General features: G+C 44.9%; 1 protein-coding gene across 1 annotated transcript in view; it reads right to left on the bottom strand.

Annotated features, from left to right (window-relative positions):
* The window catches only part of LIMK2 (LIM domain kinase 2), a gene marked incomplete at its 3' end in the record, with an annotated part of 52,412 nt that extends 31,941 nt beyond the window's left edge, over positions 1–20,471 (bottom strand). The window contains exons 1-2 of the mRNA XM_008589649.1: positions 20,411–20,471; positions 11,062–11,161 (exon numbers count right to left, since the gene is read on the bottom strand). Of these exons, the coding sequence (XP_008587871.1) occupies positions 11,062–11,161; positions 20,411–20,426 (116 nt within the window). The remainder of the gene's footprint in view (positions 1–11,061; positions 11,162–20,410) is intronic.
* Between the last annotated feature and the right edge of the window lie 866 nt (positions 20,472–21,337).

Below are 21,337 nucleotides of genomic sequence, written 5' to 3'. Positions count from 1 at the left end.
CCCGGACCGGGACCGGCAACGGGATCGCAACCCTCGGTGCTGCGCCCCGGACCGGGACCGGCAACGGGATCGCAACCCTCGGTGCTGCGCCCGCACCTCGCTCAACCAGTGAGCGGGAACCGGTCTGTATGTGGGATCCGAACCCTCGGCGGGAGCACCGCTGCACTCCCAAGCGGCGCACTGTAGCAGTGCGCCACCGGGCCGGCCCCGCTCATCTTATTCTGAATGCAGCTTAATAAATAAATGTTTGGTGATTGACATTTTCATCTTTTTTTTTTTTTTTTGCAGCTGGTTGGTGCAGAGATCTGAACCCATGACCTTGGGGTTACAAAGCTGTGCTCAAACCAGCTGAGCTAACCAGCTGGCCCTGGTGATTGACATTTTGTTAAGCCTTGACTCACGAGGGACTTTCTCTTTCCTGGTGCCAATCTTAGTCATTTGTAACACTACAGTAGCTGCCTCTCTTTCCTCATTGAAACTGTAGTGGTGCTCAGGGTATGGTATCAAAAGGTTCTGGAAGATGGGGTCATTCCATGAAAAGTCTATTCTGTAACTAAAACAAGTTTAAAACAAAGAAACAAACATGAGGGATGATATATGCCAACTTCAGAAGCAGTTGGTGCTTCTGCAAGAGTCAGTGCTACTGATGGGAGTAGAGTGAGCATCCTCTGACCTAATCAAAATTGCTACAGGAAGGCATGACATGACTGATATAGAAGAAAACAGCCTTAATTCAAGTCTGGCATGAGGTGCTCAGGTATTTTTTGGTAATGGTAAGTAGCACGGAGAAAGAGAATTTGTTAGCACCCCTCCAGCACTTCCCAGGATAAAAGGGATTCTAGCTTTGGGGGGGAAGAAAGAAAAAACAAGGCAAAATAGCAAAGTGGCTGCCAGTTGTAGAAGGCATGCCATCCCTTGAGGGTCTAGCTTTGACAGTTTAAGACTTAGGGATGATATTTACAGACTGAGGTCTTATTCTACCCCTTACCTCAAAAGAAAAGCTCTTGTCTAGGAGAATATTGCAGAGCAAAGAGATGGAGATGATGCACACTAGAAGGGCTTTATTCTAGTGTCCAAAGAGTCATTCAACAAATACATCATTCACCCAACACACATGAGCGCCCACCGCATTCTAGGCACTCTGCTAAGCTCTGGGATACAAAGACAAATTAGACATGGTGCCACACTTGGAGAATTTCATACTCAAACAGTGACACTAGGTGTGTAAACAAATACTAATAAGGCTATAACTGAAGTATAAGAAGAATAACAAAGAAGGAGAAAGTCTCCTCTCATTGGTGGGGAGGCGTGAGGGTAGATTTGGAGGGACTCTTCCACAGAGGATAGGATGTATTGGCTGACTTTAAGAGGCTGATTGCCAGGTGGACAAGAGGTACTTTAGCCTGAAAGAACAACATGTGCAAATGCACCGAGGCATAAAAGAGTCTGGTATGCTCACATAACACTGAGCAGGGCCAGAAACTGTACTGCAGGGCCAATGTGGACAGTAATCAGGGAGGAGGCTGGGATGGTAGGAGAGAGCAAGGACAGATCACTAAAGGCCAGATCTGCCAAGCTAACAAGTTGCCTATAGGCAGTGAAGAGTTATCAGATATTTAAGCAAGCAGAAGTTCCAAATGAATAGAACATAAAGTCTGAAACACCAAAGAGAATGCTGGTCTTTAGTTGTCAGCTTGACTCCCTAAATGGGCATTTATGCCTCAAGTCTACCACTGACTGTGTATATGTCCATGAGAAGTTTGCTGGCCAACTAGTGTTCACTAACAGAAGACTATGCCTTTGTTCTGGGGCTACATCTCTACTGACTTGGTCATTTTAACAGCTGAGATTTGTTGGTATGGGCTACAAGCACACAAGAATAGGATTATAAACCCTTGTAGATAATCATCCACTGTTGCTCCATGATATTAATATCAGAAAATTGAATGTCTAACATTCAGTATCAAATGCTGCATTCACATGAACATTCTTCTTCTGGCTGCACCAGGAAAAAATGCCTTGAACACCTAAACAAATCTCTAGGCAACACCAGGATAAAAGCCTTTGCCTGGCAGAGAAGACCTGAAAACTTGCCCTGGTTAACAACAAACTTGCTGTGTGATCTTAGGCAAGCCATTAAATCCCTCTGGGCTTCAATTTCTCCCTTTGTAAAAGGAAGGAGTTAGGTGAGCAAAAAAATGTCACACCTAGAAGGTCAATGCTGAAAGAAGCAATGAGAAAGGGTGTGGTCAGAGGAAGGCTGGCTGACCAACCACCCAGAAACCTCTCCAAGGCTGGTATCACCTTGGTCAATAACCCTAATCTCGGCCTAGTTTTTGGCCTTTTAATTCCAGAAATAGGACTTCATAATATCCAGAGAGGTGCAGACATTCTGTGATGGTTCTGTGCTAACCATTTATCAAGCTCACTGTCCATTTATGAATTAATAATTGAAATCAGAATGCCCACATCCCCCAAACAGGTACTACTTCCAGACTCTTCCTATTATCAAGTGTCTCAGAAGCTGAATTAGGCATTAGAAGGTTGTTCTATGAGCATGGACTTAAAATAAAGAGAAATGAATAGCCAGGGAGAGAAATTTCATCCCAGCTATAGTAAATCAGGCAAACTAGCCCTGCCTACAACAAAGAACCCTCTTCTGGTGATCAAATACATTCAGTGTCTTTATCTTACCACTAGTTTTACCACACTGACTTTTCACTTTCTGTTTCACTGTTGGTCACTTATTATTTATTATATTAGTTTTTAGACTAAGTTTTAATTGAAAAAATTCATTATTTTAGATACGTGGAACAATCATCAATTCACATACAATTCAGCCCTGGGAGACATTTGCATCTCTAGCAGCTAATAACAAACAGGTAACACTCCTGAGTGTTCACTCTGTGTGAGGCCCTGTTCCCAGTGCTACACATAACTTCACTCATCTACTTCTCACAATAATAGCAGGAGGTAAGTAGTAAGTTAGTATCTTCATTTTATAGAGAGGGAATGAAGCACAAAATGGGTAAGTAATTTGCCTAAAGTGCATAGCTAATAAATGGCAGAACCAGGGTTTGAACCCAAGCAACTGGGTTATAGAGTCTGTGCTCTTAACTACTGCTCTCATTTACGTGTAGATCTAATTAGTTTAACTCACAAAGGACAAATTTCATTTCCAAGTTCTTGGGGAATTGCCAACCTATTCAATCCCCTCTCCACCATAAATTACCTATAAGTAAAAGATATTATGTAAGTATTCCATTTTTTCCACTCTACACTTAATGGCATCTTTAGCTAATGCCATCCTTCAAAGATAAAATCAAAAACAAAAAACAAAAAGACAAACTTACGAATGGAATTGAGATTTTTTAGATTTCAGTTTGGGCTAGAGTAGCTGAACTCATTTTTCCTCTAGTGCCTCTCTCTCCAGAGGTATCCAGTAACCCAGGGCTTGTTCCTGTGTGGACAGTACCTACAGAGAAGTTCAGCTCAAGACCTGCTGCTGGGGAACAGGACTCCTGAGTCAGCCTCTCTGGCTTCTCCTCACTGTGGGATGGTTTCTCTGAGGGCAAAAGATAAATCTTTAACTTCTCACCTCAACACTTGCAGACAATTTTCAAAAACAACCCAATGTCCGGAACTGATACCTCCTTGCCACTTACAGTAACTGCAGACACGGTGGCTGCTAAGGGAAGGATATGGGGAAGGGGAAGAACAGGGAAAGGCCTCACTTACATCACATCTCTTGGCCACTTCTGGCAACTCATTCAACAAATATCCCTCTTATGCCAACGATGTGCTCAAAGAGGGGCAAAAAGCCCTGTGGACCCTGATCAAGTTGTGCTTACTATTAGACGTCTCAAAAAGTCATTAAAGAGATGATCACATGAATAAATGTGAGATTAAAACAACAAAAAAACTTCAAAGGCAAGGTCTATGAAAGCATAAAAGAGGGGACCTGATCTATTCTTCAGGGGTCAGAAATAACTATTTCTCTGAGCTATCCAGGTAAAGATCTGAATGAAGAGTAGGAGTTAACCAGGCAAAAAGAGGGTAAGGCGGCATTCCAGGCAGAAGAAGCTGCATGAATGAAGCCCTTATCAGAAGGAAAGAGGGTGCGTTTTAGGCCCTATGAAGAAGGGCAGTGAGGCTAAAATACAGAGAACATTCAGACATGGGGACAGGCCAGATTATGGGGGTGGGGGGTCTACTGTAGGCCACATTAAAGATTATGGTCTTTATCCAAGAACACTGGAAAGCTGTGGAAGGAGAGACAACAGAGTGTGATGTGGTCATTTTTTTTTTTTAAAGAATCACTTATTCCAACTGCTCTGTAGAGAATGGATTGGGGTGTGCAGAGTGACTGTGGGAGACTGGGGAGATAGAGGCTATTGCAGCCATCTGGGTGAGAGATGATGTAGCTTGGGTGGTGGTGGGAGAAATGGTAAGAAGTGAATGAATTCAAAATACAACCTAGAGGTAAAACTAATAGGCTTGGATATGGAGAACGAGAGTGAAGAGGTATCAAGGATTCCCAGATTTCCGGCTTAGGCAGTGGATGGATGATGGTGCCACTCAATGAGATAGGTTACAATGGAAGAGGAGCCAGTTTTGAGGGGAAGACTGAAAGTCCAGCAGAGTCTGAGGTGCTTTGAAGACATTCAAATGAACGTGTTAAATTGACAGTAGGATATACAGGTGTAGAACTCAGTGGAAAGGTTAGTGCTGGAGATATTGATTTCGGGTCATCAGTATATGGAAGACAGTGGAAGCCATGGGTATGTGTAAGACTGCCTAGGGAAAACAGAGCACATCTGGAGGAATGACAACATCTCAGAGCTGGAGAAAGGAGGATAAGCAAACTGGAATTACCAGAGAGACGGGGGAAAACCCGGAGTGTGGAATGTCATGGAAGCCAAGGCAACAGAATGTTTCAAGAGTGACAGACATTAATAATAAAAGCTAACATCTACCAAGTCCTAACCATGGCCAGGCATTGTGCTAAGGACTTTGAATACATGAGGGTACTTCAAAAAATCCATGGAAAGAACAGTATTATCTTTCAATTCTGTTTTTCCACGAACTTTTTGAAGTACCCTCATATGATCGAATTTAATCTGCATGACAACCATTTCTCCTTTCACAGATGAGGAAACTGTGGCAAAGAGGTTAAGCAGCTGAATCATGGTCAGGTGGCTGCTAAGTGTAGCTGGGATGTTAGTCCAAGCAGCCTGATCCAAACTCTTTTTTTTTTTTTTTGTGACTGGTAAGGGGAGCATAACCCTTGGCTTGGTGTCGCCCGCACTGCGCTCAGCCAGTGAGCGCACCGGCCATCCCTATATAGGATCCGAACCCGCAGCCTTGGCGCTCCCTGTGCCATTGCGCTCCCAGCACCGCACTCTCCCGAGTGAGCCACAGGGTCGGTCCCTGATCCAAACTCTTAATCACTTTTCTCCACCACTACCTCTAGAGCAGTTTGAGAGGTCACATAAAATGAAGACTGAAGAGTTACCAGTTAGCTCCTTGAAGAGGTACCTTGAAGAGTTAACTCTTTGATCCTCATGACTATTCCATGAGGTGAATTACTTTTACCACATTTCACAGAAGAAATTGAGGCTCACAGGGGCTAAGGAACTTGCCCATAGTTACACAGTTAGCCTGGCTCATCTAAGACTCAAATCAGGTTTTCTTTTTTCTTTTTTTTTTTATAAAGATGATCGGTAAGGGGATCTCAACCCTTGGCCTGGTGTTGTCAGCACCACGCTCAGCCAGTGAGCAAACCGGCCATCCCTATATAGGATCCGAACCCGTGGCCTTGGTGTTATCAGCACCGCACTCTACCGAGTGAGCCATGGGCCGGCCTTCAAATCAGGTTTTCTGACTCAAAGTCTATTGTTCTTTCTTGGGAGTCCCAGTGGAAAGAGGTCCCTCTTGGGAGCCAGGGAGACCTGAGCTCAAATGTCAGCTGTGTAACGCTGGACGTGTTACTCTACCTTTCTGGGCCTTCCTGTTTTAGCATAAAAATGGGGGTTGCAGAGTTACTGTGAGATAATATAAGTTACTCTCTTAATACGATGCTTAATAGGTATCAGTCAAACATTCTTGGCCCCATCCCTCTCCATTTCTCCAACTCTGTCCTGGATAGCAGCTTAAGGGCTTCTGTGAGGTCTTAGTCCTTTCTTCCCAATGAAAAGAGCAGGATTAAGGAACATTGAAAATCACATGCTGCTCCCACACCCTAGGAGTCCCATGCTGTGTTCAGGCTGGAGTCTCCTGTAGGGGCAGAGGAAGGCCCAGGTGTCTGTCCTTCTTTCCTCTGTCAGGCAGGCCCCAGCCCCCTTTCCAACAGCCAGCCTTAGTGACCTGATGGGTAGCTGTTTCCTCAGAGACAAACTGGACAAACGAGCAAACACTTCCAGAGGAGGCCACAACCAGAAACAATGGCTTGGGCCAGTAAATATGGCAGCAACATCAACAGTATAACAGCAGAGGGCAGGGTTGCTCTACTACTCCCACATCAGGATCCTGAAACCCAGGAGAAAACTAACGGCACTTTTGTTGACACTTCAGAGTTCAAGCCTTTGAACCAATACCTTTCAATGTTATCTGACACCACCAATGTGTGGCAGGCAGGGTAAGGGTTTTTGCCCCCTTATTATAGAAGAGGAAACTGAGGCTCAGTGAGGTTAAATGACATACCCATATTCGGGAATGCCAAGAGACTCTTGTAAGGAAACAGAATGGCTGGGTTCAAATCCCAGCTATGCTACTTACTGGTTCTGTAACCTTAAGCAAGTAACTTCCATTTCCCTATTTTTTTTTCCTTTTTTTTTTTTTTTTACTGACCGGCAACGGGATCGCAACCCCCGGTGTTGCGCCCGCACCGCGCTCAGCCAGTGAGCGGGAACCGGTCTCCACATGGGATCCGAACCCTCGGTGGGAGCGCCGCCGCGCTCCCAAGCGGCGCGCTCTCCAGTGCGCCACCGGGCCGGCCCGCATTTCCCTATTTTTAAAGTAGTTAAGACCAGTACTACATCTTGTGGGTTGCTGTAACGATTAAATGAGATAACACACGTGAAATGCTTAAGATACTGTCTGGCACAGAGCACTTAACAAATGGAACCTATTACTGTAATTATGATCCTGCCATGCTTGTTTAGATAAGGATGAGGGTGAGAAAACGAATGTGGTTTTTAGCATCACAGAAAGTAGCCGGTTGTCAGCCAGCCCATTTCAACACAGTCTCTGGTTGCTACATGTGTCATTTCTTCACTGGCCTTCCTGGAGTCACAAATTTAGCAGAAATAGTCTGTTGTCTGATGAAGTAAAGACAGCCTTCTATCTGCATTAACCCTTTTCCAGAACATAGGCATTAGTAATCTTTTTCTCAAAAGAGAAAGCTGAAATAGTTTGTGCTTGTGATCCTGAGAAAACGAGGTCCTGAGAGTTCCCAGGTGCCTTAAGAGTGGTGGATTTTCCCACTGATAATGCCATTAGGAACCAGGTCAAGCAACAGTGACCCAGGTTGGGGCCATAAAGACTAACAGAGGCAGCTTTCCCCTTTTAGGACCCCTCCTCCTTAGCCAAAAACTTCTGAAAAGGGTGAAGGAACAATGATCAGAAAACTTGTCAAGGTTCTTTGGCTTGCCAATATGCCAATAATTCACAGTTCCACACTTTAACCTCAGCTACAAAGGACAACTACTCTGGCTGCTCTCCTGGCCTCCCCCAAGGAGAGTGGGCCAGTTCCAGAGAGCTTCAGAGAGGATGGCTCCAGATCTAGAATTGACAGCACTGCTCAAGAAAAGGGAAGACCAGAAGTAGAGTTTAAACAGGTCTGTTGGGAAGGCTTGGGAGAGGAATCAGTAGGGCTGATCAGCCATGTGTCCAGGAGATCAGAAGGATCCTGGCCAGATGCCCAACTGTACCAGCACAATGACAGACTGGGCTAATTCCAGGAGGTTTGTCAGCTGGCCTCCACTGCACAGTTCTAGGTTCTAGCCTTAAGTGGCTCCTGATTGTCCTGAGCACCTGAGCAATCTAGCAGAAGGCTATCAGAGGCAGGATTACTGATGTGGCTGCAGACAGGAAAGTGGGGTAGTGTAAGGAAGAGGAGAGGGGAGGAGCTTGGGCCAACCCCAGAAATTTCTCCATTCAATATCCAGCTCCATCCTGTGACTAGGAAAACAAAGGTGTAGGAGGAAGGAGAGAAGAAAAGTCATTTCCTTTACTGTAACTGTAGCCCAACTGGGTAAGAGCAAGGCTGGAATGGAGCCATGAAGAATGAATTTCCCTGAGTAGTACAAAGGGAGGGTACTGCTTCCAGTAGGCCTGCACCCAGACACACTAATTTCATCACAGAATCACAGGCAAGGTGGGGTGGAAGAGATTGTAGAAGACCCTTCAGCCTGATGCTCCACGGTCCTCATAACCGGTGTTACCTCGCGAGTCAGACAAATATGAATCACAGAATCACAGGCAAGGTGGGGTGGAAGAGATTGTAGAAGACCCTTCAGCCTGATGCTTCACGGTCCTCATAACCGGTGTTACCTCGCGAGTCAGACAAATATGATCCTTCCCAGTCCTGATGATCTTCCTCCAATTTGGGCAAAAGCCAAATTGGCTCCAAAAGACAGTCAATCTCCCCAGGACAAATGACTGGGCTTTACCTTTGGGAGTCATGTCATCTAGTTTCAGTTTATCATAGGGAAGCTCAGGGGTCAGGAGATGAGCTCTTTTAGAAGAGCTGGTTTAGAGTCTCTGTCCTCAAGGGGAAGCTACAACTAGGAGACTGAACCAAGATGCTCTACTTCCCCCACAGGCATGGTATTTGGTATAATTGTGCCAGTGTGGTTCACAGATGCCCTTAATCCCTCAGCATCAGATAGCCAATGAATGTGTAATGAGAGAAATAAATGTATACATGTAGGTGTATATAGACACACACTTACAACATAATATGAAGTGACAACTACTGATTATTAAGGGTTTTCTATGTGTCAGATACTATACTAGGCACTTTATATAGGTTATCACATTTAATCCCCCCATGTGAGATGAGTAATGTTCTTATCCTCATTTTATAGATGAGGTTCCTGAAGCTCAGGGAAGTCAACTAAGGCCAGTTAATATACTGCAAAGCCAGGATTTAAAACCAAATAGTCTTGTTCTATCGCCTGTACTCTTTTTTTGTTTCTTGTTTTCCTTTTTTTGGTTTGTTTATGCCATGGCCTATACTCTTATCCATAATGCTAATGTGCCTTCTTTATGTACATGTATTTGTGTGTATATGTTTCTCTCTCACTCTCTTTCACACACACACACACACACACACACACACACACACACACACACACACACACCTACCTACCTCTCTAATAAGCTATCATCTGACCAGACCTACAAATGATCCAAGAACTCAGTTTGAGGGCCAGCTCTTGTCATCCTTGGCCTCTCTAAGTGACCCTGAGCAAGTCCTTTTGGTTTCAGGCCTCTCATCTGTGATGTGAAAGGATATACCACACAGCAGGTGGACCCTTCTAGTTCTGAAGTTCTTTAGCTCTAGGAGAATCCAGAAACACCAAATATTAGATTGTTCTAACCTGTCCTGTTTATTTTGGATAGAAAATACTCATACAAATAGGAAAACAGCAGGAATGAACGTAACCATATGAGTTAGATGCCAAGGCAAGTCCCAGTCTGGGAACTCATTGGGTCTGATGCTGCTCGTTAGCCTCAGCTGTAAAATAAAAGGGCTATCCAAAGGCTCTATCTATAAGGTTCCTTTCAGCTTTGACGCTCTCTGTTCTGATTATACTAACAGCAAAAAAAAAGGAAGAATCAACTTCCCCCTTGGGAGTAAAGGGAGGAGGAACCAAGGGAATCAGATCTACAGAGAAGATTTGAGAGCTCTGAGTTAGAGCTGATACAGCAGGAAAATGTTGGCTCCTCTCCAACTCTTCCAGAGGCCAGATCTCTCTAGGCCAACCCCCATGTAGTTCCCGGGGGGAGGAAAGCACTTAAATGTCAACTAAATTATTATTATTTTTTAAAAAGATGACCAGTAAGGGGATCTTAACCCTTGACTTGGTGTTGTCAGCACCACGCTCACCCAAGTGAGCCAGGGGCTGGCCCTTCCACTAAATTATTTGATAAAAGCTCTTTGCAAAACAGAGCTGTGCATGGGAGCTGGAATCTACAGCACACGGTGCCTGTCTATAGTCTGTCTCATCAGGACATGAGCACACCCCACCACTTCAGACCATGGGAGCCAGACATGCCCACCCAGCCTCCAGGCTGGACAGCTCCTCCTTCTGCCGATGTGGAATGAGTATGGGACAGGCGGTGTTTTATGTTCTGGAGAATACAAAGACAAACTCCGACCCTTCAATATTCCAATCTGTGGGGGAAAGGAATAACGACTCAGTGGGTGCCTACCATGAGCTGGGTGCTTTGCATATATTATTTCATTCAGTCCCAACAAGTCTGTGAGACAGATTATTAACTAACACCCCTGCTTTCCAGATGAGGAAAATGAATCTCAAACAGCAGGAAGAAATTTGCCTTGAAAGTCTATGCAACTTTCAAGAAACCAAGCTGCCTCTAAACAATAACCTAAGAGCTATAATAAAGTTAATAACAAAAAGTAGGAATCTAGGGAGGCATCCTGTGGTGAAGAAGAGCCAGCTCTTCCAATCACACTAAAAACAACCCTTGAGGCACCTGTGTAGTCATTAGTGCAGACATGAGAAAGTCACTCTTTCTGGGCCTCAGTTTCCTCACCCATAAAGTAAGAGTGTTGGGAGAAACCCTGGAAAAGGCTCCCTCCATCCCCCCCACGCTATCTCCAGCTGCACTTGGCCCATCTGTGGCTCTTCCACTTAAACCTGGCTTTAGGGGTACCACACTTAAGGTATGGTCATGTGCTCTTCCTCGGCACTTTCCTCTCCCCACCGAGATCGAAACTTGAGTCGGAAGTTTGTTTCTGTATTTCCCAGAACACGAAATAGTGCCTGGCCAGTCGTACATTGGTAAAGACAGGAGGACAAACCCACTTACCGGAAGCAAGAGCTGTGCCAGGCTTCATTGACAGTCCGGTACAACCTCTGGCTTGGAGCAACATGGTCCCCACAGCCCCGACACCTCCAGGCATCTTCACCTGCACACAAAACCAAAACTAAGAGGTTTGAGGCCCAAAGTAGCAGGGGCAAAGGGACAGGATTCCTACCATGTAATACCGGACCGGGACCGGCAACGGGATCGCAACCCTCGGTGTTGCATCCGCACCTCGCTCAGCCAGTGAGCGGGAACCGGTCTGTATGTGGGATCCGAACCCTCGGCGGGAGCGCCGCCGTGCCCCCAAGCGGCGCACTGTAGCAGTGCGCCACCGGGCCGGCCCTAGAACAAATGTTTGAAACATTTTTAGAACTCTTACATGGAAGGACTTTCAAGGTCAGTTTATGAGCAGCCACGCCCCACCCCCAGCAAATCTCATTATTTTAGAGCCACACCTTATTTCTTGTTTTTACTTTTTAACCCCAAAGGAATAGTCTCTAACATGACCACCCACTTACTCAACAATTCAGCATCTTGGCTCTGAATGACTTCTGGCTGTTTCCAAAATTCAAAGAGGATCAGGACTTTCCACTATGAGAATATTTGAGATGACTCCTTATTGCCACACCCTCCAGACCCTGCTGTGCTTTCTCCAGTCTTGAGAAACTCAAAGCAATTCAATCAACACTTATTTTAGCACCTGCTCTGTGTTAAGCATGAGGGACAAAAAATCAAGACCCCCTACTCCCTCCTCTCATATCCACCAGGTTCCACCTTCCAAATGTCTCTCTAGTCCTTCCCTGTCATTTGCTCCAGCCCTAGTTCAGGTCTTTGGCTTCTTTCCCCTCTCTACTGCACAATTTTAGCTAGCTCACCCAGACTCCAAGCTATCTCAGCTCTAGGTCAGACTCCCTAGTGTCTACAGAACAAAGGCTGGACTATTTAGCATGGCACTCCTGTCCTGGATCCCATCCTATCCCACCTCTTAGGAGACTTTCAGTTATCTCCACCCCATGCCCCTTTCTGCATCTCCTCCTTCTCATTATCACTTAAATAAGTTCAAGTCTCTCTCATCAGAAAATAAACCAAACTCTGGACCCCATTTTCTCATCTTGCTTCTCCCCTTCACAGCCACATGTAAGAAAAAGTTGTCAATGCATCACTGTCCTCATTTTCTCACTTCCCACTTGCTGCATAATCCACTGCAATCTGGCTTGTACCCTCACCATTTCTCTGAAACTGTCTTACCAAGATCAACAGTGACTGCTTTTGCTAAATTCAATGGACACACTTCAGTCATTCTTTCAGCAAATATTTACTGCATGCCAACTATGTGTCTAACACTGTGTGGGGGAAAGAGCAGTAAACAAGGGAGAGATTAAACATAGAGCAAATATTAAACAATAACAACTATTGACTTATAATTGGGGCAAGTGGTATGATGAAGACATCAAATTCATAAATAGGAAAACAGGGGTAGGGGGCAAAGGAGTATTCCTTGAGGAAGTAATTTCTAAGCTGAGCTCTAAAGGATGAATATAAGTTAAGCAGGCAAAAAAGGGGGAAGAAAGTATAACATTGAAGACAGAGGGAGAAAAACGGAGTATTCCTTGAGGAAGTAATTTCTAAGCTGAGCTCTAAAGGATGAATATAAGTTAAGCATGCAAAAAAGGGGGAAGAAAGTATAACATTGAAGACAGAGGGAGAAAAACAAGTGCAAAGGCCCTGAGGCAGGAACAAAAACTCACACATTACTAGAGTTGGCTATTGTTACCTCTAAAGGACTAGGAAAATCAAGTCTACCCCTGGCCTGCTGCAGTCCTTCAATAAACATTTATTGAAGGAGTGACTGGCCCTTACAAGGTGGCCCCAAAGAACCTTTATCTCTCATCATCCCTTACAAAGGGATACTCTAGTTACATTCTGATCTATTTTCTATTTCTGTCATACACATTCATGTTCTGGCTTCCTGACATTCACACCTAAAGCTACTTCTATGTTTAGGATATTTTCCCCATCTTTTCCTTTAATCAAACTTCTATCCTTCCTTGATGATCCCCCAAAGGCAGGCAGTGTTGATTTCATTTTGTCTATACCAGTTTTATATCATTTGTTCTTTAATTACAGTCCACTGTGCACTCTTCTGTCTCCTCCAGTCTCTCTCTCTCTGCTCTCCTCCCCCCAACTCATCCCCAGCTCTATGGACAAGAACTACATCTTGATCATCTCCATCTCCTCAGGGCCAAGCACAGGGCCTGGTGCAGAACAGACACTCCTTTGTGTGTCAAATCCATCTGAAAAGTTGGATCCAACTGCGAGTTATAAAGGTAATTTCAAAGACAAGCTCCAAAGGCATTCAGGGATAATTCCACCGGAGTAAGTGCTCTGGCTTCCAGGGTGACTACCTATGAGTAAAGACTCATGTGGATACACCTGACCTCAGTTTATCTGTTAATGCACTGCTTTTCTGTTAGAAAGTTCTTGAGTAAGGATATTCACCCAGACCCCTCAGCCTCCTGAGCCTAGACCCTCTTTAAAAGAATAGTTTTGGCCTCTTTAGCTCCCTTACAGTCGTGAAAGTCAATGATCCTGATTCTCTTACAAGCTTTATTATAAGACATGTAAGAGAAATATAATACTGTACTGCGAAGTTGGGGATTTCTATGAAATCCTGTGAAGACCAATTCAGAGTCCAGCCTGCCTAGGAGGCTCTTCCTCTATAAAAATACTTCATTGTACCAGGCTGTTCACCCTCTCCCTCTACAGCATTTACCTCTCATTATTTGCAAAGTTATCAACAATGGCTACTGGCTGTCAGAGTCCAGAAAGGGAGCTTGATTAAGTAAATGTTCACAACAGCATAAAACAATAAGGGGACCTTATTAGGTGTTTAATAAACAGAAAACTGTGCCTTCAGTTATTATTGCAATTTGCTGCTTTTAAGAAGTGGTAAATGTATAATGCAAATAAGGTGAGAATTACAAAAGGCTCATTACAAAGGTTCTCACCTTCAAGATCTTTTAAATCTTAATGTAAAATATATTCACTTTATATATGTTCTTCTCTCCCAACTTAATAATTGGTAATGTGACCCTTAAACAATCTGAAAATCCACTGGGGCAGGCATGAGGATGACAAGATGGTAAGGGTGGAAGAGCCTTTAAAATCATGTAATCTTTTCCAACCATTTCATTTTTCTGAAAGAAAAATGTATTTGAAGAATAGAGTTACCTAACCATCACAAAACTAGTGAAAGCTGGTCCAGCAAGGACTCAAACCCATGCTCTGAGACTACCAGGCCAGTTGTATTTTTATTACCCTATGCAGCCTCAGACAAGTAGAAACTTGCTCAAGACCACACAGTTATTCAGTGGAAGGGCTTGGCGTGGTACCCTGGCTCAGAGCCAGTGCATTTCCCAAAACACTCACTTTAAAATTGATGTAAGAGCTGGGTTTCTGCAAACTCATCTTTTTCAGTTTCAAAGTGGTGAGAAATCCCCAAGCACTGAGAGCTCATGAGACCCTAATGCTTAGCATGAACCAGCATGTACAGATTCTATCCTTTCATTTGAGGAAAATCTCTGAAGCTTCTCATGTTCCATCCAGACAATGAGAACCAGGAACAAAACCTAGCCAATTCAGTGCAGCATAAAACAATAAGTATGGTAATTACTAGGCCCCCTAGGAACTGGTAGGTCAGGTGTATAAACCCCACTTGTTCCAGGAGAAAGCAGGAAGCAGAAGGGCAGGGCAGCAGCTGGTGGGGGATAGCCAAGAGAAAAAGATCATATATATATTTTTTTCCTTTTTGTCTTTTTTACTGACCGGTAACGGGATCACAACCCTCGGTGTCGCGCCCGTACCAGGGACCGGCAACGGGATCGCAACCCTCGGTGTTGCGCCCGCACCGTGCTGGGGGAATTTCAAGTTTTGCTCTATAAACTACTGTATTGTTTGAAATTTTGATACTGAATATTTTAAACTTCACTTCCAAATTATATTAAATTGGAATTTTTTTTTTTCCTTTTTGTCTTTTTTACTGACCGGCAACGGGATCGCAACCCTCGGTGTTGCGCCCGCACCGCGCTCAGCCAGTGAGTGGGAACCGGTCTCCACATGGGATCCGAACCCTCGGCGGGAGCGCCGCCGTGCTCCCAAGCGGCGCGCTCTCCAGTGCGCCACCGGGCCAGCCCAAAAGATCATATTTTAATGAAGTGGCTACCAACAAGAATAACAATATGATTAACATTCCTCTAGATGCTCTGCCCTGTATCCCCAAAGGGTTTTCTTTCTCACTAGGTTACCAAATATAACCAAAGAGTGTCTAATGAAAAAAATTAGATGATTTTTAAAGGAGATTCTGAACTTCTCTGGACCTTAGATTTTCTTTCATAAAAGGAAAGATCAAATGATTCCTTTCATCTCTGAGAACCTACAACACCAAACCTAGGGCTTCTCACTTTTCAGGTTAAGTTTCATTCTTGCTATTGTTCTCTTTTTCCTTTTAGTTTAAAAGGAAAATTTTGTGAGGGTCAAGCAAAAGAGGTTTGAAACCTGGTTCTGTCACTGTTTGCCTCTCTGTCCTTGGATAAATTATTTAATCTCTCTGAGCTTATCTCCTACCTTATAGGATTACCAAACAGATTAAAAGAAATAACTTAATTTATGTGAAAATACCTTCTGTGGTGCCTGGCACTTAGTTGAACCGATTTGTGAGTAACTTCTCTTCCTTCTTGTATATATACCTAGAAGGTTGGCCGAGGAAAAATTTGAGCAGAATACACTAAACTTCTAAAATCTGAAGGGAATGTCTTCAAAACAAACTCGGCAAATTTTTTTTCTACCTGCCTATGTGCAAGGCACCGACTAGGCCAGGAACTATTGGGGCCCTTGGTGAATACTCAGGGGGTGTGAAGGACAAGGATATGTACAGAAATAACACGTCAAAAAGGAAAAAAGTCACGTGCTGGGGGCAGGGCAAATTCGGTACAGTAATAGGATACACCATAGAGAGACAAATTCAGGCCACCCAGATTCTTGCTTCCAACCTTAAGTTTACTTAGCTGTGAATGAGTAGGCATTTTCTTATCTGGAGGAAGGCCTGTAAAGAATCTTTTTACCAGAAAACTGGTTAACCAATTCATATATTCTCCTACAGCAATGCCCTACCTGCTGTCAATTATAGGGGAAAAAGAACTACAGTCGTCCCTTGGCATCTGTGGGGGATTGGTTCCAGGACCTCCTATGGATACCAAAATCTACAAATGCTAAAGTCCCTCATATAAAATGGCGTAGTATAGGCATATAACCTATACACATCCTCCTGCATACTTTAAATCATCTCTAGATTACTTACAATACCTAAAACAATGTAAATGCTATGTAAATAGCTGTTATACTATACTGTTTAGGAAATAATGACAAGAAAAAAAGTCTGTACCTGTTCAGTACAGATGCAAATTTTTTTCCCAAATATTTTTGATCAGTGGTTGTTTGAATCCACAGATGTGGAACCCACAGATATGGAGGGTCTATCAACTGTACTTTGAGCCTTTACTAGGCAGTGTCCTAAGCAAGTATGAATTAATTGAATACAATGATGCCATAAGATAAGGACTAGTACTTAAAGGACTCTTATTGTTCCCATTTTATGGAAGAGGAAACTGAAATACTCAGCTAATAAGTGTTAGAGCTGGGATTAGACCACAGGTCTGCTAGACACCAAAGCCTATGTCTTTAACTATGCTTTAGCCTTTCTTTCCCAGACAAATTACAGGCAGAAACACCTGATGAAATAGAATCCCAAGGTGAATGTTCAAGGAATACTTTAATGGAACCAGGCAATGGTATCATGTTCTAGCTACTATGGGATATAAATTAATAGGTAAAAGAGTCTAATTCTTGTTATTGTATAAAGTAAGTTCAAGAGTGAGAAAGAAAATAGACCTGTAAGAGACTGCTACGGCATTAGATCCTCTCACTGAAATGTCAAGTAATGCCTGGGGGTGGGCCCCACCACTCCTTGTTATTCCCCAAACCCTAGTCCCTCTGGGAATCAGCTCAGCCTCCAGAAGATGCAGAAAACACTCCATGAATGTGGAAAGCCTAATACAGTCCTTGAACATGATAGGTTTTTATTCAGCTTTGAAACCTTGCAGTTCTCTTGGACCCTACCCTGCTCCCTCCATCCCATACCCAAGGCCGTCCAGGTGTTCCTGCCCTGCACATGTCATGAGGTATCTACTACTGGTTGGTGTCTTCTCTATTCCTACCACTAACACCTCATCTCAGGGCCCTCTGTACCCACCTCCAGATTGGTGCCTCTTCCTGCCTCTAAACCTATGGTGTCTACTGCAAACTAGAAAATTCCACAATCCTAAGCCTGGCATTAAACCCTCCACAGTCCAGCTTCACCCATCCTCTCAGCCTTACCTTCCACTGCCTATGACTCCCTTACCTCCCAATCCTTGCCTCCACCCCACTTATCTATTCACCATCCCTTATGAAGACCCTGAAACTTGCCTACTTTCGCATCCAACACTCCAAGTTTCTTCCCTAAGATATCACACCTCCCACACACTTTTTTTTTTTTAACCTAATATTTCTCAAATTTTACCTCCTTCAAGAAGTATTACCTGACCAAAACTGGTAGCTATCCTGGACACTTTCCCATTCTTCAAACATGCCAAGCACATTCCCTGACTACCCACTGCTCCCATCCCTTTATCTTACTTTATTTCTCTTCAAAGCATTTATCCCTGTTTATGATATTCATATATTTACTTATTATTTATCTCTCCCCACCAGAACATATACTCCATGAAGGAAGGGAAGGGATTTGGTCTACTTTGTTCCCTGCTGAGAGTGCTTCACACATGGTAGAAACTCAATATATTTGTGGAATGAATTACTTTTCCCTCATCTTTGAAACTCTATAATGTTATCACATATGGGCCTATTTATAATAGCTTGTCCTGGTTTATCCATTTTTTTCTTTACCCTAACTAGACTGAATTTCTCAAAGGCACAAACCACATATTATTCTTTTCCACAAATACATATTAAGGCTTACTATGTGCCAGACCCTTTATGTCTCAAGCAGCCTGGAATACTTAAAAGAGCACTGGAGAAGTCCTATGTTAGTCCTGGCTCTACCACTAGTTGAGTGACCCTGGACAAGTCCATTTTCCTCCCTGCCTCAGTTTCTTCATATGTAAAAGGAGGAGACTGTATATTATTTCAAAAGTCTCTTGTGGTTCTAACATCTGTTAAAATTTATAAGAGGTAAAACTTGGGCCAACCCAGTGCCGTAGACATCACAGGCACTCAGTAAATATTTGATTTCTTTGTCGTTGATTCTCCTGTTACACAAGAGGAATGAATCTGACTGAGGTGTTTTGGAATACAGTTTGAAAAGAAAAAAAAACAAGTAAATTAAGTCCCATTTCCTTCTCTGATTCCACATACAACCTCACTCTGCTGTTTGTGATATAGAGAGAATGAAGCACAAAACTTGAAGCTGGAAAATATGAACTCTGGCCACCACCACTTATTCGGCTATGGAACTTTGAACAAGTAATTTCTGGGCCTTAGTGTCCTCACCCATAAAAAAGCTACATTGGCCTTATCCCAGCTTATCAAAAGCATCACATGCCTACTTACTCCAGGGCCTTTTTATGCTATTCCCTCTGCCTAGAATGTTCTTTGTCCTTTCTTTGCTGGACTTTTACTTATCCTCAGGGATCAGCAGAAACTTGCTCCTCACTCCTGGGGCAGTCTTACAGCACTTATCTCAATTGTTTATTAGAACTATTATAGCATTTATCTCAATTGCTATCTCTGTCACTTATTGTCCATCTCTAGGACTGTAAGCACCACAAAGGCAAGGACCATGTCTATTTTGTTCACCACTGTACTCCTCAGCACTTGGATAAGTGCATGGCACACAAGTATCCAACAAATATTCTTTGAATAAATGGAAGAATGCATAAACTAATGCATCTAGAGGCTTTATGCCTCCAGACAATGTTTTACTTCATTCAGGGAAGATGTGATAAAAACTACTGTACTCTAAAACCTTTCAAAAGTTTCTGAGAATCACGGGAACCTATATTACACTGTAGTAAGAAAAAGTCACTGGAAATCACTGGAGTTGAAGAACCCTGGGCTAGAAAACTTCTTAAAAGAAAAGGACAGGAGACATTATCCACTCCTAGCTCTTTCTCCAGAAGCCTATTATTATCAATCAGGAGAAAAATCCCATGCTCCCATGGTGAGGAAGTGACCCACTGGTGGCCTGGTCCTTGTATTCAGGATGGAGGAAGTGACTGTCCACAGGCCCAAAGCCAGGAAGTGGGGGCAGATATCCAGCCTCCCCCTCCGCCTTCTCTCCTGCCACCTCTAGAAAGCTTCTGGACATTGACCCTGGTGGACCCACAGGCTGGGCCACCCACACAAGTGGCTGGAAAACACAGGCAACAAAAGGTTCCTGGTGCTGGGGGGACAAACAAGGAGGGCAGGAAGCTGCAGGGTGGTGTGTGAGGTGACTGGGAGGGGACTGCAGCACAGCTAACCCAACCCTTAAGCTACTCTTCACCCTTGGACAACTCTTCCTTCCAGGAGGTGTTTAGCCACATCCCTGTGGTTTCAGAGGCTGGAGGACCCAGCTCCCTATAGGAGGACCTAGAGCCCCAGGGGCCCACCTTCCCCACCTGTAGCAGAGATCTTTAGGCACCAGGAGGTATGGTCCAATCTCCCCTTACTCCTAGTCCGCGTCCTAAACCCTAAGGAAGCCCACACTCCACTATTTCCTGCAAACAGCCCTAAGATCCAGGGTATCCCAGGCACCAAGATAGCACCAAGAAGACTTGGGTCCTGGCGGGAAAGTCATACCTTCCTCCATTTTCCACAGAAAACCCAGAACTGGAGTATAATTCTCCATCTCCCAACTGCCCTGAACTCTAGAGGATGCTGTACTCACCATATTCTACAGAGCCCTCACCCCAAGGGAATCGCAGGCTCCTCAACTCCCTTGAAAAAGGTTTTAATTTGGGGACTTGCGACCACCAGCTTCCCCCAAAAGCTAGACTCTTTGCGGAGCCAGAATTATTTCCTCCCGGGGACTTCAACTCCGAGAAGCCACCCAAACAGCCTGCCTCCGGAGCCCTGTTTCCCAGATGCCCCGTCCCCCCCGGGGGAGAGCTGTGCCCTCCACCCCAAGTCCTTCTGAAGAGCCGGACCCACGACGATCCAATCTGCTAAAACCCTGGAGAGAGCCGCCGACTCCCCTCAGGCGCCATGAGCCCAGCCTTCGGAGATAACGGAGGGACGGGACGGAGCAGCCCTTCCTTACCCGCCAGCGCGGCCATGGTCCCGGGGGCGCGGAATCCGGGAGGAGGTCTCGGGGGACGCCGCAGCTTCCCTCAGCCCCCGCCGCCGCCGCAGCAGGCGAGGAAGAACCTGAGCCCCAGGCGCGAGCGCGAAGCACCGCCTACGGCGCCCGGGGAGGACCAAACTGCACCTGGCACCGGGGCCCACCCGCCTACGCCCCGCCCCTTCTAGGCCCCTCCCCCGGGACACGGCCTCGCCTTCTGGCTCCGGCTCCGCGGCTGCCCTGGCGCCCCCTAGCGCGAGCTGGGTCCTCTGTGGGTGCTCGAGCTGATAAGGGCGATTCTGTGCAGGTAGCAGGTCTCAACACAGACGACCCTCCACGCTCATTTAGTCCAGTCCCCTCATTTTACAGATGGGAAAAACTTAGAACATGTTCGACCACCTCAAAATGGCTCAGTCATTAGGAGCAGGGCTGGGATGGGAATCCAGGTTTCCTGACTCCAAGTTGAAAGTTCCTTACAGTAGAAAGAACTTTTGGAATCAGGAATTTGAATATGGAGAAGCCGGGTCTACACCACAAATAGCTTTGGGGGTTTGAGAACAGACTTTTCTTAGACGCTTTCAGCTCAGAGAAACCACTACTCTGCGCCACTATAGTAGATAATCCCTAAATCGAAGATGGAACGGAGGTGGCGTAACCAGCATTCCAGGTGCAGATCTTTAGCAAGGCCGGGTAAGAACTGTATATACTGTGTAAGTACCGCTGGGCTTTCGTAAATGAGCCCAACACACAGGAGTGTGCATGCCCCATTGGAAGAGCAGTCCCCTGCTGAAATGCTGTACTGCTATTCACAGGTCTTCCAATTTTTCAAAAAAAGCCCAAAATCCAGGTATTTGGATGAAATTTTCCCCCCCCCCCCCCTCCGGTGGCTGGCCAGTACGAGGATCC

This window comes from Galeopterus variegatus, unplaced genomic scaffold (genome assembly GCF_000696425.1).
Source record: "Galeopterus variegatus unplaced genomic scaffold, G_variegatus-3.0.2 Scaffold5566, whole genome shotgun sequence".
Taxonomy (NCBI): domain Eukaryota; kingdom Metazoa; phylum Chordata; class Mammalia; order Dermoptera; family Cynocephalidae; genus Galeopterus; species Galeopterus variegatus.
This window is presented reverse-complemented; position numbering and strand designations above follow the sequence as displayed.